General features: G+C 47.2%; 1 protein-coding gene across 1 annotated transcript in view; it reads left to right on the top strand.

Moving 5' to 3' along the window:
- The window catches only part of LOC311128600 (2-hydroxyacyl-CoA lyase 1-like), a gene marked incomplete at both ends in the record, with an annotated part of 17,074 nt that extends 3,647 nt beyond the window's left edge, over window positions 1-13,427 (top strand). Inside the window, 8 exons of the mRNA XM_084160781.1 lie at window positions 9,058-9,138; window positions 9,298-9,370; window positions 9,559-9,636; window positions 9,813-9,907; window positions 10,207-10,319; window positions 10,926-11,061; window positions 11,406-11,511; window positions 13,302-13,427. Coding sequence (XP_084016907.1) covers window positions 9,058-9,138; window positions 9,298-9,370; window positions 9,559-9,636; window positions 9,813-9,907; window positions 10,207-10,319; window positions 10,926-11,061; window positions 11,406-11,511; window positions 13,302-13,427 — 808 coding nt within the window. The remainder of the gene's footprint in view (window positions 1-9,057; window positions 9,139-9,297; window positions 9,371-9,558; window positions 9,637-9,812; window positions 9,908-10,206; window positions 10,320-10,925; window positions 11,062-11,405; window positions 11,512-13,301) is intronic.
- Window positions 13,428-13,838: the final 411 nt, after the last annotated feature.

Genomic DNA, 13,838 nt, shown 5'->3' with positions numbered 1-13,838 from the left:
TATCCACGCCTCTCACAGGTACCTAGCCCTATCCCCTCCTCTCACAGGTACCTAGCCCTATCCCCTCCTCTCACAGGTACCTAGCCCTATCCCCTCCTCTCACAGGTACCTACCCCTATCCCCTCCTCTCACAGGTACCTACCCCTATCCACGCCTCTCACAGGTACCTAGCCCTATCCCCTCCTCTCACAGGTACCTACCCCTATCCACGCCTCTCACAGGTACCTAGCCCTATCCCCTCCTCTCACAGGTACCTAGCCCTATCCCCTCCTCTCACAGGTACCTAGCCCTATCCCCTCCTCTCACAGGTACCTACCCCTATCCCCTCCTCTCACAGGTACCTACCCCTATCCACGCCTCTCACAGGTACCTAGCCCTATCCCCTCCTCTCACAGGTACCTACCCCTATCCACGCCTCTCACAGGTACCTAGCCCTATCCCCTCCTCTCACAGGTACCTAGCCCTATCCATGCCTCTAACAGGTACCTAGCCCTATCACCTCCTCTCACAGGTACCTAGCCCTATCCACGCCTCTCACAGGTACCTAGCCTTATCCATGCCTCTCACAGGTACCTAGCCCTATCCATGCCTCTAACAGGTACCTAGCCCTATCCATGCCTCTCACAGGTACCTAGCCCTATCCCCTCCTCTCAAAGGTACCTATCCCTATCCTCTCCTCTCACAGGTACCTAGCCCTATCCCCTCCTCTCAAAGGTACCTAGCCCTATCCTCTCCTCTCACAGGTACCTACCCCTATCCCCTCCTCTCACAGGTACCTACCCCTATCCACGCCTCTCAAAGGTACCTAGCCCTATCCCCTCCTCTCACAGGTACCTACCCCTATCCACGCCTCTCAAAGGTACCTAGCCCTATCCCCTCCTTTCACAGGTACCTAGCCCTATCCCCTCCTCTCACAGGTACCTACCCCTATCCACGCCTCTCACAGGTACCTAGCCCTATCCCCTCCTCTCACAGGTACCTAGCCCTATCCCCTCCTCTCACAGGTACCTAGCCCTATCCCCTCCTCTCACAGGTACCTACCCCTATCCCCTCCTCTCACAGGTACCTACCCCTATCCACGCCTCTCACAGGTACCTAGCCCTATCCCCTCCTCTCACAGGTACCTACCCCTATCCACGCCTCTCACAGGTACCTAGCCCTATCCCCTCCTCTCACAGGTACCTAGCCCTATCCCCTCCTCTCACAGGTACCTAGCCCTATCCCCTCCTCTCACAGGTACCTACCCCTATCCCCTCCTCTCACAGGTACCTACCCCTATCCACGCCTCTCACAGGTACCTAGCCCTATCCCCTCCTCTCACAGGTACCTACCCCTATCCACGCCTCTCACAGGTACCTAGCCCTATCCCCTCCTCTCACAGGTACCTAGCCCTATCCCCTCCTCTCACAGGTACCTAGCCCTATCCATGCCTCTAACAGGTACCTAGCCCTATCACCTCCTCTCACAGGTACCTAGCCCTATCCACGCCTCTCACAGGTACCTAGCCTTATCCATGCCTCTCACAGGTACCTAGCCCTATCCATGCCTCTAACAGGTACCTAGCCCTATCCATGCCTCTCACAGGTACCTAGCCCTATCCCCCCCTCTCAAAGGTACCTATCCCTATCCTCTCCTCTCACAGGTACCTAGCCCTATCCCCTCCTCTCAAAGGTACCTAGCCCTATCCTCTCCTCTCACAGGTACCTACCCCTATCCCCTCCTCTCACAGGTACCTACCCCTATCCACGCCTCTCAAAGGTACCTAGCCCTATCCCCTCCTCTCACAGGTACCTACCCCTATCCACGCCTCTCAAAGGTACCTAGCCCTATCCCCTCCTTTCACAGGTACCTAGCCCTATCCCCTCCTCTCACAGGTACCTACCCCTATCCACGCCTCTCACAGGTACCTAGCCCTATCCCCTCCTCTCACAGGTACCTAGCCCTATCCCCTCCTCTCACAGGTACCTAGCCCTATCCCCTCCTCTCACAGGTATCTAGCCCTATCCCCTCCTCTCACAGATAACTAGCTCTATCCCCTCCTCTTTTTGCAGGTATTTCCTGTTATAGGTACAAATATCCATTCCAGATCCACTTAGTGAGAAATACTACTTAGATACTACACAACCACTCTAAAACGTTTACTCTGAATGTTAATGTTTGCTCTGAGTGTGGTTTGAGATGGTTCACAATGCTTCCTTTGAATAATAATAACAAGGTTGAGTTTGTGTCCCAAATTCTTGGATCATATTTTTTATTTTGTTACCATAATCTATTCATTTATGTTGTGCATTCTGCAGGTCCATGACCTCTTTGCTAAGTGAGAACGAAGAGCGATATGTCTCCTCACCTGAGGGTGGCGATAGAGAGATGAGACACAGACAACACTCAGCACCACTGAGATCTGTGTTTGGCATCTCTGAGGACTCTGTCTTCGACATGGTCCAGAGCGGCCAGTCGCAGGGTGACATCGTACCGCTGCCCAAACGGAGTAGACAGGAGAAATACAGACCTAGCAAAATGTCAACGGACGGCAAGTTTATGATGGGTATTGTCGAGTTGGTTATAAACCTTCTCAACTCCAGATTGGCTGAGCTAATGCGAAGTGTCAGTCAGGGAACTCTAGTTCTGCTGACTGGAAGTATCTCAGCAAGTCAACAGTTTGCCCAAGAGATGCTAAGCATGGCGACTTCTAAGATGTATTCCCATGCCATAGAGCATATTGCGCTCGGCCACAAGTCTCCCCTTGAGTTAGAGAGGGAGCTTGAGGCCATCTTGGGTCCTATGGCTGGACAGGTCATAGTCATCATCATAGATAGCATCATCAAGGCTAAAGCCAACGGAGGAAATGAGGGGAGAGCGTCCAGCCCCTTGACCTATTTTCTAACTGCCATTTCGGCAGAAATACAAAGCCTAGTGGTTCACAGATCGGCTAGCAGACCATCCACCAGACTGTCCAACAACGACCCACTGCTGAACATTTCCAAGTCAAAGGTCTTAAGATCAGTTCTGCTCAAAATGGCAGAGCTCTTTGGCCAAGGTCCAAGTGAAACCTGTCTAGTTCCACTAGTCCAGAGTCAGTCCAAAAACTCCATTTGCGACTGGACTGTGAATGCAGGCACCATTCATCCAAGTACATTTCTGTCCGACAACAGAGTGACAGAAGTGTCATCCGATGTTGTGGATCTTGTACTTGAGGTTTTTTGGATAACAGGATTTTTGGATAACAGGAACCCGTCAAGGCCACAGAGTGCCTGCTCCCACAACTCAGCTAGTGGAGCAATAGATATGAGAGCTCTTGCTGGGGACTTGGTCAGACAGGTGTCTGTCAAACTCAGCCCATTTGTCTCTGAGAGTCAACTCTCCACCATGTCCATGACAGATCTGTCATCATCTTTTTCTGACTCCACCTTGAAGCAGTTGTGTTCTCGCTCTGTTGTTGCTCTGGCAACTGCCTGTCAAGCAATGAAAACAGAGCTTGAGAACCAGAGACCTACCAACCTGGCAGCCAGAGACCTACTATCGTCTCTGGTAGAGACCATTGAGGACATGGATATCTCTGACATCCTCCAGGGCCCGTCGGCCATTTTGGAGGAGGCTGCTGTGATAAAGCACCCAGAGATGTCCACCTCGACAATATACAGATCTCTGCTTCTCGACTCATCTCTCGCCTCCTCTAAGATGGTCACTGAGAGCATTATCTTCAACAACCCATGCCCATCAGAGGAGAATGTGAGTATTCAGAAGGAGCTCCCTGCTGATAAAGTTGACATCCTACATGGTCAACCAGTGGAGGAGTATATTGTCAAAGCTGAGCAATGCATCACTCAGGTCATTCAGGATGCAGCTGTGACATATACTGCTGCGCTGGATAAAACCGACACTTGTGGGAAACTGTCGGAAATCCTATCTGTCCATGTTTCCTCAGAGAATATTGAGGAGGCATCCTCTGATCTCTTTGGTGGAATTATTTCCGACCTGCATGAGGTATCTGAGGTCAATAAGGCCTCCATGCGTACGAAATCAGGTCGCAAAATGTTCTGGGTGGAAGTGAGTTCAGGTTCCCAGAAGATTTATACCAAAACCCTGGACAAACTAAGGAAGCTGTTCACCTCCCACCATCTCACTGAGGGAAAAAATACTCCTGTGCAAATCGAGCTTTCTGCAACTGGACTACTTGTAACTGAGGCCACTGTGCAGGAATCTCCTGTAACTGAGGCCACTTTGGCAGTGTCTCCTGTACAGAAGACAGACAGTAAGACCCTTCTAAGTCCCCAGCCTCAGCCTACCAGCTCACCCTCGACACCTGCACTAAAGGGGTAATCAAACAGGTGATCTCGGTGCTGAGGGTGGACACTTCAAAGGAAGACTGCTCCGCTTCCGTTGGGGAGAGCACGTCAAATTCATCCTTCGACTTCAACCAGAAGTTGGACTCGATAATTTCGAAATTGGAGGACCTCACCATTTCGAGTGATGTGACATCAGCCGAGATTGCCACACTCACGCGATCTCTTAGTGCAGCCAGCAGAACCTCTAACATTTCCATCCAGAGCTTTCACAGTGCTGAGTTCCGAGCTAAGGCCAAACACATTGTGAGTGAGACCATTCTCAGAGCTGCTAGCAAAGCCAGCCATTCTTTGCTACAGAGCATGCCTAGCACCACCTTCTCACACCATGCGGTTTCTACAGCCGAAGATATAGTAAATATTATCATGCAAGACCTTGAAAGTGTATCCCAGTACACTGTGGATGACGCAGACTCCTTCCCACTAGGAGAGAAAAAGCTGGAGTTCCAGCTCAAACCCAGAGTTGTCTTTGACAACTTATTGGATGCTGCTCAAACCATGTACCACAGAGTAAAGGATAGACTGAACATCTTTTTCTCTTTTCCACCAGTGTCAGTCACCACAGCCAAATATGTGCTGGACTCCGCCCCTGTGGAGACACTCAGACATTCTAAGTCCGCTGACACTGCTCTTGTTGAGGACAGGAGCCGCCCTCCGTCTGTGAGAAGTGAGAAGCCTTTGTCAAAAGTCTGTTTGGCTAAAAGGTCTAAAGCCCTTGTGTCTTCGAGTGGCTCTTCAACAGACCACCATATAATTGACACATGCAGTGAGGATGTCACTCTGCCCACCAGGAGTATGTCAGTTGTGAGCAACAACAGTTTGAAGAGAGCCTCTCCTCTCCACGGCAGTGGATTGAGTGAAAGTTGCAAACCTCTTGTGGCTCTAAAAGACGTAACAGTGGCAGTCAGCCAAGAAGGCTTTAGCAAAACTGCAAAGAAGACGCTCAGCTTGATCCTAAATGTGATCAAGTGTAGAGTGGCCAACTCTGAGAGTTCATCTGTTGGGCAGATTGCAAGTGAGGAGTGTCTGATAGCCACTAACATGTTAGACTCTGTACTGGAGAGCCTTGACCAGTTGCCTGACATGAGCGCTGCCGATGAAATCACAAGGACAGAATCCCATACCTCTATCGCAATGGACGAGACAGGTTCACGGTCAACGCTTGTGAGCCAACAAGAAATAAACATATCTGACACCAATATCATAGTGAAAACTATAATGGACACATTGAAGACGGACGACCCAGAGATGACTTCAGCAGAAGAACATCTGGATAGGCTCCTGTCAGTTGAAGCCCTTCAAGCCCATCTGGCAACCTGATCGCAAAGGTCCATGGTCTCATTCAGGAGATAACCATAAACCGCCAGCTTCAATCCATGGTTGGCCACAGAAGCCTCTCTCAACCAGCGCTGCCTAAACCAGCCCTGAGGAAGCTGTCAAAGGACGATGCCTCAGAGCTCATTTACAACTTTGCCCAGACTTCTGTTAGGAGACTCCTGGGGCAGTGTATGGGAAGGCCTATGCCACCATCGGCTGAAATGGTTTTGGATCAGGTCATCAAGTTGATGACAGACGTGGTGATGGACAGCCTGACTTATGTGTCCAAGTCTACAATGGAGGATGGTAAGTGAAAGTACCTATTTTCATCTGCATAGGACTTAATTGTAACATGATGCTCAATACATTGCGTTTTATGATGTGAAATTCACTGGTTGTGTCCAAAATGGCACCTTCTTCCATATTTAGTGTACTACTTTTGACCAGACCCTATGGGCCCTGGTCAAAAGTAGTGCACTATAAAGTGAAGAGAATGCCATTTGGGATGCAGTGACTGACTTCAATGGCTGCGTCCTCTTCTCCCAGTTATTGTACACAGGTCGGTCACACTAGCGTGCTCTTCTCACTCAGACACCAGCAATGCCACAAGTGACATCACTCATGGTGTTGTAGCTGACCTTAATGCTACTGAGGAATTCCCTGCCAGGAGCCTTAGCCCGGCTGATGTAAAGGCTGACGGCATGGCCCGTCTTCCCTCTGCCAGAGGGGAAGAGACTAAGAAGAACAGGAAGTGGCGTTTCCTACCGAAAATGCATAAGTTTCCAAAGATCATGATTAAGGTAGGGTGCTCTGTGTTTTGAGATTACCTCTGTAAGGCAGGGCTGAAATTTACCCTACAGATTCACTACACCCCTATTGTCTCTCAGCATTAGAACAAAACTGTTGTCATTGTCTTTAGGAGGTTGAGTGAGGACACTGTAATGCAATCCTAATACACATGGGAGAGTCCCAAATGGCACCCTATTCCCTATATAGTGCACGACTTTTTACCAGAGCTCTCTGGGCCCTTGTCAAAAGTAGTGCCTTACGTAGCGAATAGGGTGCCTTTTAGGATGCACACTCTGTATTTTACACAGGCTCAGTTGTCCTGATGTGTTTTGTCAACAGCTGTTCAAGACAAAAGGGGAACCGAAGAGACACCCTGAACAGGATGCGCTGCCTACCAAACATCTCAGAGAGACTCATATTTCACAGGGTAAGTGATAAGCATCGATAATGTCATATTGATGTATCACCCTATGACAAGCTTGTTAAAACAGTGACAACAGATACAGGCATACCGACGGTTAGACATGCAGACAGACAGGCAGACTGACAGGCAGACGGACGGGCAGACAGACATACAGGCAGACAAAAAGACAGGCAAACAGGCAGACAGACAGACGGACAGGCAGACGGACAGGCAGGCAGGCAGGCAGACAGACAGACTGACGGACAGACAGACAGACAGACAGACAGGCAGACAGGCATACAGACGGACAGACAGGCAGACGGACAGACAGGCAGACAGGCAGACAGACGGACAGGCAGACGGACAGACGGACAGACACAAACACACACATTCATTTTCTGATTATGAAATGTTCTCATGACAGATGCTGAGTGTGAGGTTCCAGAGGTTCCATCCACTTCCCCACCCAAGGAGGACCTGACAACCACACCGGCCCCTGCTCCCCAGGAGTCCCAGTCCCGTAAACGCCCACTCATAGTCAGGGTGTTACACGCTCTCTCCAGAGCCATCTCCAAACCATTCACAGGAGCTTCTGGGAAGAAGAATTAGCCAAATGCCTGATTTTATTAATATGATATTTTAATCAGAGCCTTTATTTAATAAAACATTACTGCATTGATTTCTGTCTATAGTAGTCTTCATGTATGTGCAAGATAACGGTAAAGTACTTCAAACCACATAGTCAAAAGTATTCATAGTGAAGTACCGTTTATGATTATTGATTGTGGAAATACACATAATACAGAAAAGTTGTTGTCACATATAAAGACAGACATAAAGGAGAACTCCGTAGACCAGTCACATTCTCAAGCCATAACTAAATCCATGAATGGATCTCCTATAAGATGACAGGAGAACATTTGTAACACTTTCTATGAAGCCTATATCTATAATGCATACACTCAAGTCATTTACATTTTACATTTTAGTCATTTAGCAGAAGCTCTTATCCAGAGCGACTTACAGTTAGTGAGTGCATACATTTTTTTTTTCATACTGTCATACACTCATAATGACTTAACTGAGTTAAGTGTTAAGTAAAGTGCAGTTATAAACACATAATGAGGGCTTATTATGTATTTCTTGCAATAAAAAAAGAAAAATGCTACTAGTTTATTAAATATTCATGACTGCTATTGCACGGCTAATGTCCACACTTCTGTACAATAGGGGGCAGTAATGCACCATAACGTTGGATGCCAACTGCCTATAAACCCCACTGAAGAAGAAAAAGCTACTCATGTAATGCATGCTGGAAAGCAGACAAAACTAATGATTTGCAAGAGATCTAAACACGATTTATAAGCTACTGAACAACAAGTCCAAGAAATCATTGCTAACCGCGTTTGCACTTTGAACAGATTTCTCGACAATAATAATGGAAGATGTGACTGGGGCTCAGCTCATTGCAGAGGCACTAAAAGCTCAGGTGAAGTGTGTGCAATATATATAAAACAGTGTTATACTGTGTAACCGTGTTGCTAATAATATATTAGTCACTGATCATGTCCTTGGCAGTGAGAATGTAACACTATGAGTTGTGAAAGTGTGCCATAGGTCATTGCACTGGTATAGCTAACTATTAATATTGTTGTAGAAAAACATTTAGATGTTTATGTGGAATAGTATATGTTAACACCCTTGTTGATGCATGCCAATGTGTGTGTCAATGCAAAGAAAATCTAAACTACATTGTAACAATTCATATACAATTCAGTATGAAAATGTATGCACTCACTAACTGTAAATCGCTCTGGATAAGAGCGTCTGCTAAATGACTAAAAATGTTTAAAAAAAGGTAAATATACTGTATCTACATGTAACTCTCTACAGAATGTAGAATATATGTTTGGAATAGTTGGTGTTCCAGTCATTGAAGTAGCTAAGGCAGCTCAAGCCTCAGGAATCAAGTATGTGGGAATGCGCAATGAACAAGCCATAAGCCACCTTTTTATTACTAAACCAGCTCTCCCCAAATCATGTGATATTAACTACCCGTACATAGACTACAGGAGCGTGTAGTGTGTGAGGGTCAGTTTCATAGCTTTTTTGCATTGCTAATTATGTCTGCCTGTCTGTCTGACCCTTTGTGTGTCTGTCTGCCTGTCTTCCTGTCTGTCCCTCTGTCTGTCTGTTCCTCTCCAGTCCAGGTGCGTGTCTGGTTGTGTCTGGACCGGGACTCATCCATGCACTTGGTGGAATGGCCAACGCTAACATGAACTGCTGGTATGCTAGAACTCCACAAACAGAAGACCCTACTACTCATGTTCAGTGGTCCTTTCAAAAGAAGGGATGCTATCCGCACACTGCAAAAAATGATCTGAGGACTCCAAACTATCTCAGATTGTCAGTTGATGTCATTGTGTGATACCTCTCTCTCTGTAGGCCTGTGATTGTTATTGGAGGCTCCTCCGATCAAAACCAAGAGACCACTGGGGCGTTTCAAGAGTTTCCACAGGTACCGATTGAACCATGATATTTATGACTTTTGAACATTAGGGGGTTGTTTCCCAGGACACAGATTAAGCCTAGTCATGGCCTAAAAAGCAAACTCAATAGAGAATCTCTGTCTGGGAAACTGGCCCTAGCAGTTTAATTGCTGAAAGAGGAAATAATTTGTTATTTGTGGTCCTCTTTCTCTGTCAGGTGGAGGCATGCAGATTGTACAGTAAGTTCTCTGCTAGGTCTAGCAGTCTGGATATGATCTCCTCAGTGGTAGAGAAGGTATACAGTCTACTCTGACTCCCTCTGTGTAGTCCTCTTCATATCATTTGGTATCACCTGCAATTGTCTTTTTTCTGACCTCTAATTTTCCAGCTTAGCAAGGTACCTTAACTGCTTCATAAGAGCACAGCACAGCCTTAATTGATCTGAATTTAAGGGTGTTTGGTATGTCTAAGGCAGCACGCACTAGCATGTATGGACGTCCAGGTGCTGTATACGTAGACATATCTGGGGACATGGTCAATGCTAAATTGGACAGGAGCAGAGCCAGGTTAGTGGCCATCACTGTCTTTCATCCATTTAAAATGTATACTAATGTGTTACTGTTGAATATGTATACCTCTGAATTCACATCACCGTAGTCATTTTTATTTTATCTTGTTATACCTTTTAACGTCTGAAGTGAACCAGAAATTAAATTACTTAGAAAATATAGCACTATATCAAAATATTCTCATCAGAGAATAGCAATAAGCCTCGATAGACCTTCATGGTTTATTTACATATGCAATAAAGTTGCTAGGTAACATGTTTAATGTTTGACCTATTATTTATTATTTCCTTTGTCAGAGAGGTGCCCTGTAGTCCACCTCCTCCTGTGAGTATGGCTGACCATATGGTGATCACAGAAGCACTGGCGGTCCTGAAAGGAGCCAAACGGACTTTACTCATCATTGGCAAAGGTAGGCATTGCTTTTTTAATAGCCAGATAATCTGGGGGAAACAGAACTAAAATCTTGCATAATTGCGTCAGATACTTGGATAAGGTCTGGGGAGATGTTAAGAGAAAGATACTAACGCCACTTGCGAACTCTCCACCCCCCTAAACGGAAACTCTCTGCAAGTTTCCGGCAAGTTTATGGGCCAAATGTCCCCTCCCGTTCTGAAATTGAAAAGATGCGAGCACCTGCGAAATCGGGATTTGTCCAAATGATTAGTGGTGAAAAATCAGCGTACCGGAACAAAGTTGTCACATCCCATTCTGTTGACAGACGCTACTTCCAGTTATGTTACGTGCGTCTGTCCAAGAGAGATCAATAGCCAGCTGAGACGCACTGTAACACATATAGCACTGTACCACGGTTCAGTTGAAAACTGGGCCACGTTCAGTCGACAAATGTTGTTGACATGATTTCTCATTCTACCTGTCTGAGAGGCACGTTCGTTCTACATGCTATATTTCTATCTGAACGTTGCACAACGTTTTGCTCAGCTGAATGCATCCCAGTTGTGAAGACCAGTCTGTTGAAATCCGTGTGGCAGTGCCCTCTGTCTGTGTCCCTCTGCAGGTGCAGCCCATGGAAGAGCAGAGGGGGCTCTGAAGGAGCTGGTGGAGGGGTGTGACCTTCCCTTCCTGCCCACCCCCATGGGTAAAGGGGTGCTGCCTGACGATCACCCCAACTGTGTTGCTGCTGCCCGCTCCAGGTCAGCCTCTCCTTCTCTCAGCTGGCATCATATTCATGTACAGACCATTGACTGTATAAGTAGGACCAAGAATTTCCCTGACCATTTGAACGGACCACGAAACTCCTGAAATCCCTATCTATAACTAGTCTCTCCTGGCCAGGTCATGTCAATGTAAACTGGTGTCAATCAAACAACTACACTACTCCTATAACTAGCCTCTTTTCATTACATTTTGTTTTGTCCCTGCTCTCCTCCTCCTCTCTTCCTATCCTCCTCCTCTCTTCCTATCCTCCTCCTCCTCTCTTCCTCCTCCTCCTCCTCTTCCTATCCTCCTGGTTCTATGGTCTTGGTGGGGACTGCAGAGCTCTGCTCCAGTCTGATGTTGTGGTCCTACTTGGTGCCAGACTCAACTGGATCCTGCACTTTGGCCTTCCCCCCAGGTTTGACACCCAAGTAAAGGTCATCCAGCTAGGTCAAAGGTCACCAGTAGGGTTTCTTTTTTTTCCTTCTTTTTTTCGGATTCCAGATTTTCTGCTTATTCCGTTCTGATTTCTGGAATCTTCCAACAGGGATTTCTGGGAATTTGGGGAAAGTAACTGTAATTTTGCAACCCTAGTCACAGGTCATTTCATAGTGAACTACATTTCATTGTAACCAGGTATAAAGGTATTTGACTCAGTCTATTGGATTTAGTCTATCAATTATATAGCTTCTCTATAAGTCTTTGTGGTCTCTCCAAATAATGTCATGGCTGTCTTAGTGCTGTACAGTACATCTATATTTAAGCAATAAGGCCCGAGGGGGTGTGGTATATGGCCAATATACCACGTCTAGGGGCTGTTCTTAAGCACGATGCAACGCAGAGTGCCTCGACGATACAGCCCTTAGCCGTGGTATATTGGCCCTATACCACAAACCCCAGAGGTGCCTTATTGCTATTATAAACTGGTTACCAACGTAATTCGAACAGTCAAAATAAATTTCAAATCAAATCAAATCAAATTTTATTGGCCACATGCGCCGTAATACAACAGGTGCAGACATTACAGTGAAATGCTTACTTACAGCCCTTAACCAACAGTGCATTTATTTTAAACAAAAAAGTAAAAATAAAACAACAACAAAAAAAGTGTTGAGAAAAAAAGAGCAGAAGTAAAATAAAATAACAGTAGGGAGGCTATATATACAGGGGGGTACCGGTGCAGAGTCAATGTGCGGGGGCACCGGCTAGTTGAGGTAGTTGAAGTAATATGTACATGTGGGTAGAGTTAAAGTGACTATGCATAAATAATTAACAGAGTAGCAGCAGCGTAAAAGGATGGGGTGGGGGGGCAGTGCAAATAGTCCGGGTAGCCATGATTAGCTGTTCAGGAGTCTTAAGGCTTGGGGGTAGAAGCTGTTGAGAAGTCTTTTGGACCTAGACTTGGCACTCCGGTACCGCTTGCCGTGCGGTAGCAGAGAGAACAGTCTATGACTAGGGTGGCTGGAGTCTTTGACAATTTTGAGGGCCTTCCTCTGACACCGCCTGGTATAGAGGTCCTGGATGGCAGGAAACTTGGCCCCAGTAATGTACTGGGCCGTACACACTACCCTCTGTAGTGCCTTGCGGTCGGAGGCCAAGCAGTTGCCATACCAGGCGGTGATGCAACCAGTCAGGATGCTCTCGATGGTGCAGCTGTATAATTTTTTGAGGATCTGAGGACCCATGCCAAATCTTTTCAATCTCCTGAGGGGGAATAGGCTTTGTCGTGCCCTCTTCACGACTGTCTTGGTGTGTTTGGACCATGATAGTTCGTTGGTGATGTGGACACCAAGGAACTTGAAGCTCTCAACCTGTTCCACTACAGCCCCGTCGATGAGAATGGGGGCGTGCTCAGTCCTCTTTTTTTTCCTGTAGTCCACAATCATCTCCTTTGTCTTGGTCACGTTGAGGGAGAGGTTGTTATCCTGGCACAACACGGCCAGGTCTCTGACCTCCTCCCTCAACGTGACCCATGTTATACGGTCAGATATACCACAGCTTTCAGCCAATCAGCATTCAGGGCTCGAGTCACCCGGTTTATAAAAGGGAACGTGTGTGTGTCAGCCTTAGCATTATGTGGTGGTGCCTGGTTATTTCTGTTGTGTTTAGCTTGAGGTTTGGCCACTCCTCCAGCTGCTGTTACATGTGTCACGCACGGCGCTCTTCCTGTCGTGTCGTTGCTGGTATGTTGTAGTAACGTTCCACATACGTTATTTATGTCAAGGTCAATGTCAAGGTTGATCTGTGTGCTGAGGAGATGGGGAACAACGTGCAACCTGCTGCTGCTCTCCTGGGGGACATCAATACTATTGTCAAGCAGGTAACACAACACAGTCCTGGGGGACTGGAGATCCTGGTTTGAATCCAGGCTCTGTCGTAGCCGGCCGCGACCGGGAGACCCATGGGGCGGCGCACAATTGGACCAGCGTCGCCTAGGGTAGTGGAGGGAATGGCCGGCTCAGTTTGTAGAGCATGGTGTTTGCAACGCCAGGGTTGTGGGTTCGATTCCCACGGGGGGTATGAAAAAAAAAAGTTACGTATGCACTACCTGTAAGTCGCTCTGGATAAGAGCGTCTGCTAAATGACTTAAACATGTTAAATGTAGAGGGCCCCGTAAACAGTTCCACAAACGTCAGCATGAGTGCGCTGACTGTGGAAGCACTAATCACTGGACCAAAGCTCACTGTCAGATGCACCAGCTGTGCGTCAAGTGCTTTTCTCCGGGCCACATGAGCTTTGACTGTAGTGAGGCTGGGCAGCGACAGAACCCTGG

The sequence above is a fragment of the Coregonus lavaretus genome (assembly GCF_964263955.1).
Source record: "Coregonus lavaretus genome assembly, chromosome: 4".
NCBI classification, from domain to species: Eukaryota; Metazoa; Chordata; class Actinopteri; order Salmoniformes; family Salmonidae; genus Coregonus; species Coregonus lavaretus.
Note: the sequence above shows the minus strand (reverse complement) of the source record. Positions and strands in the feature narration are given on the sequence as shown.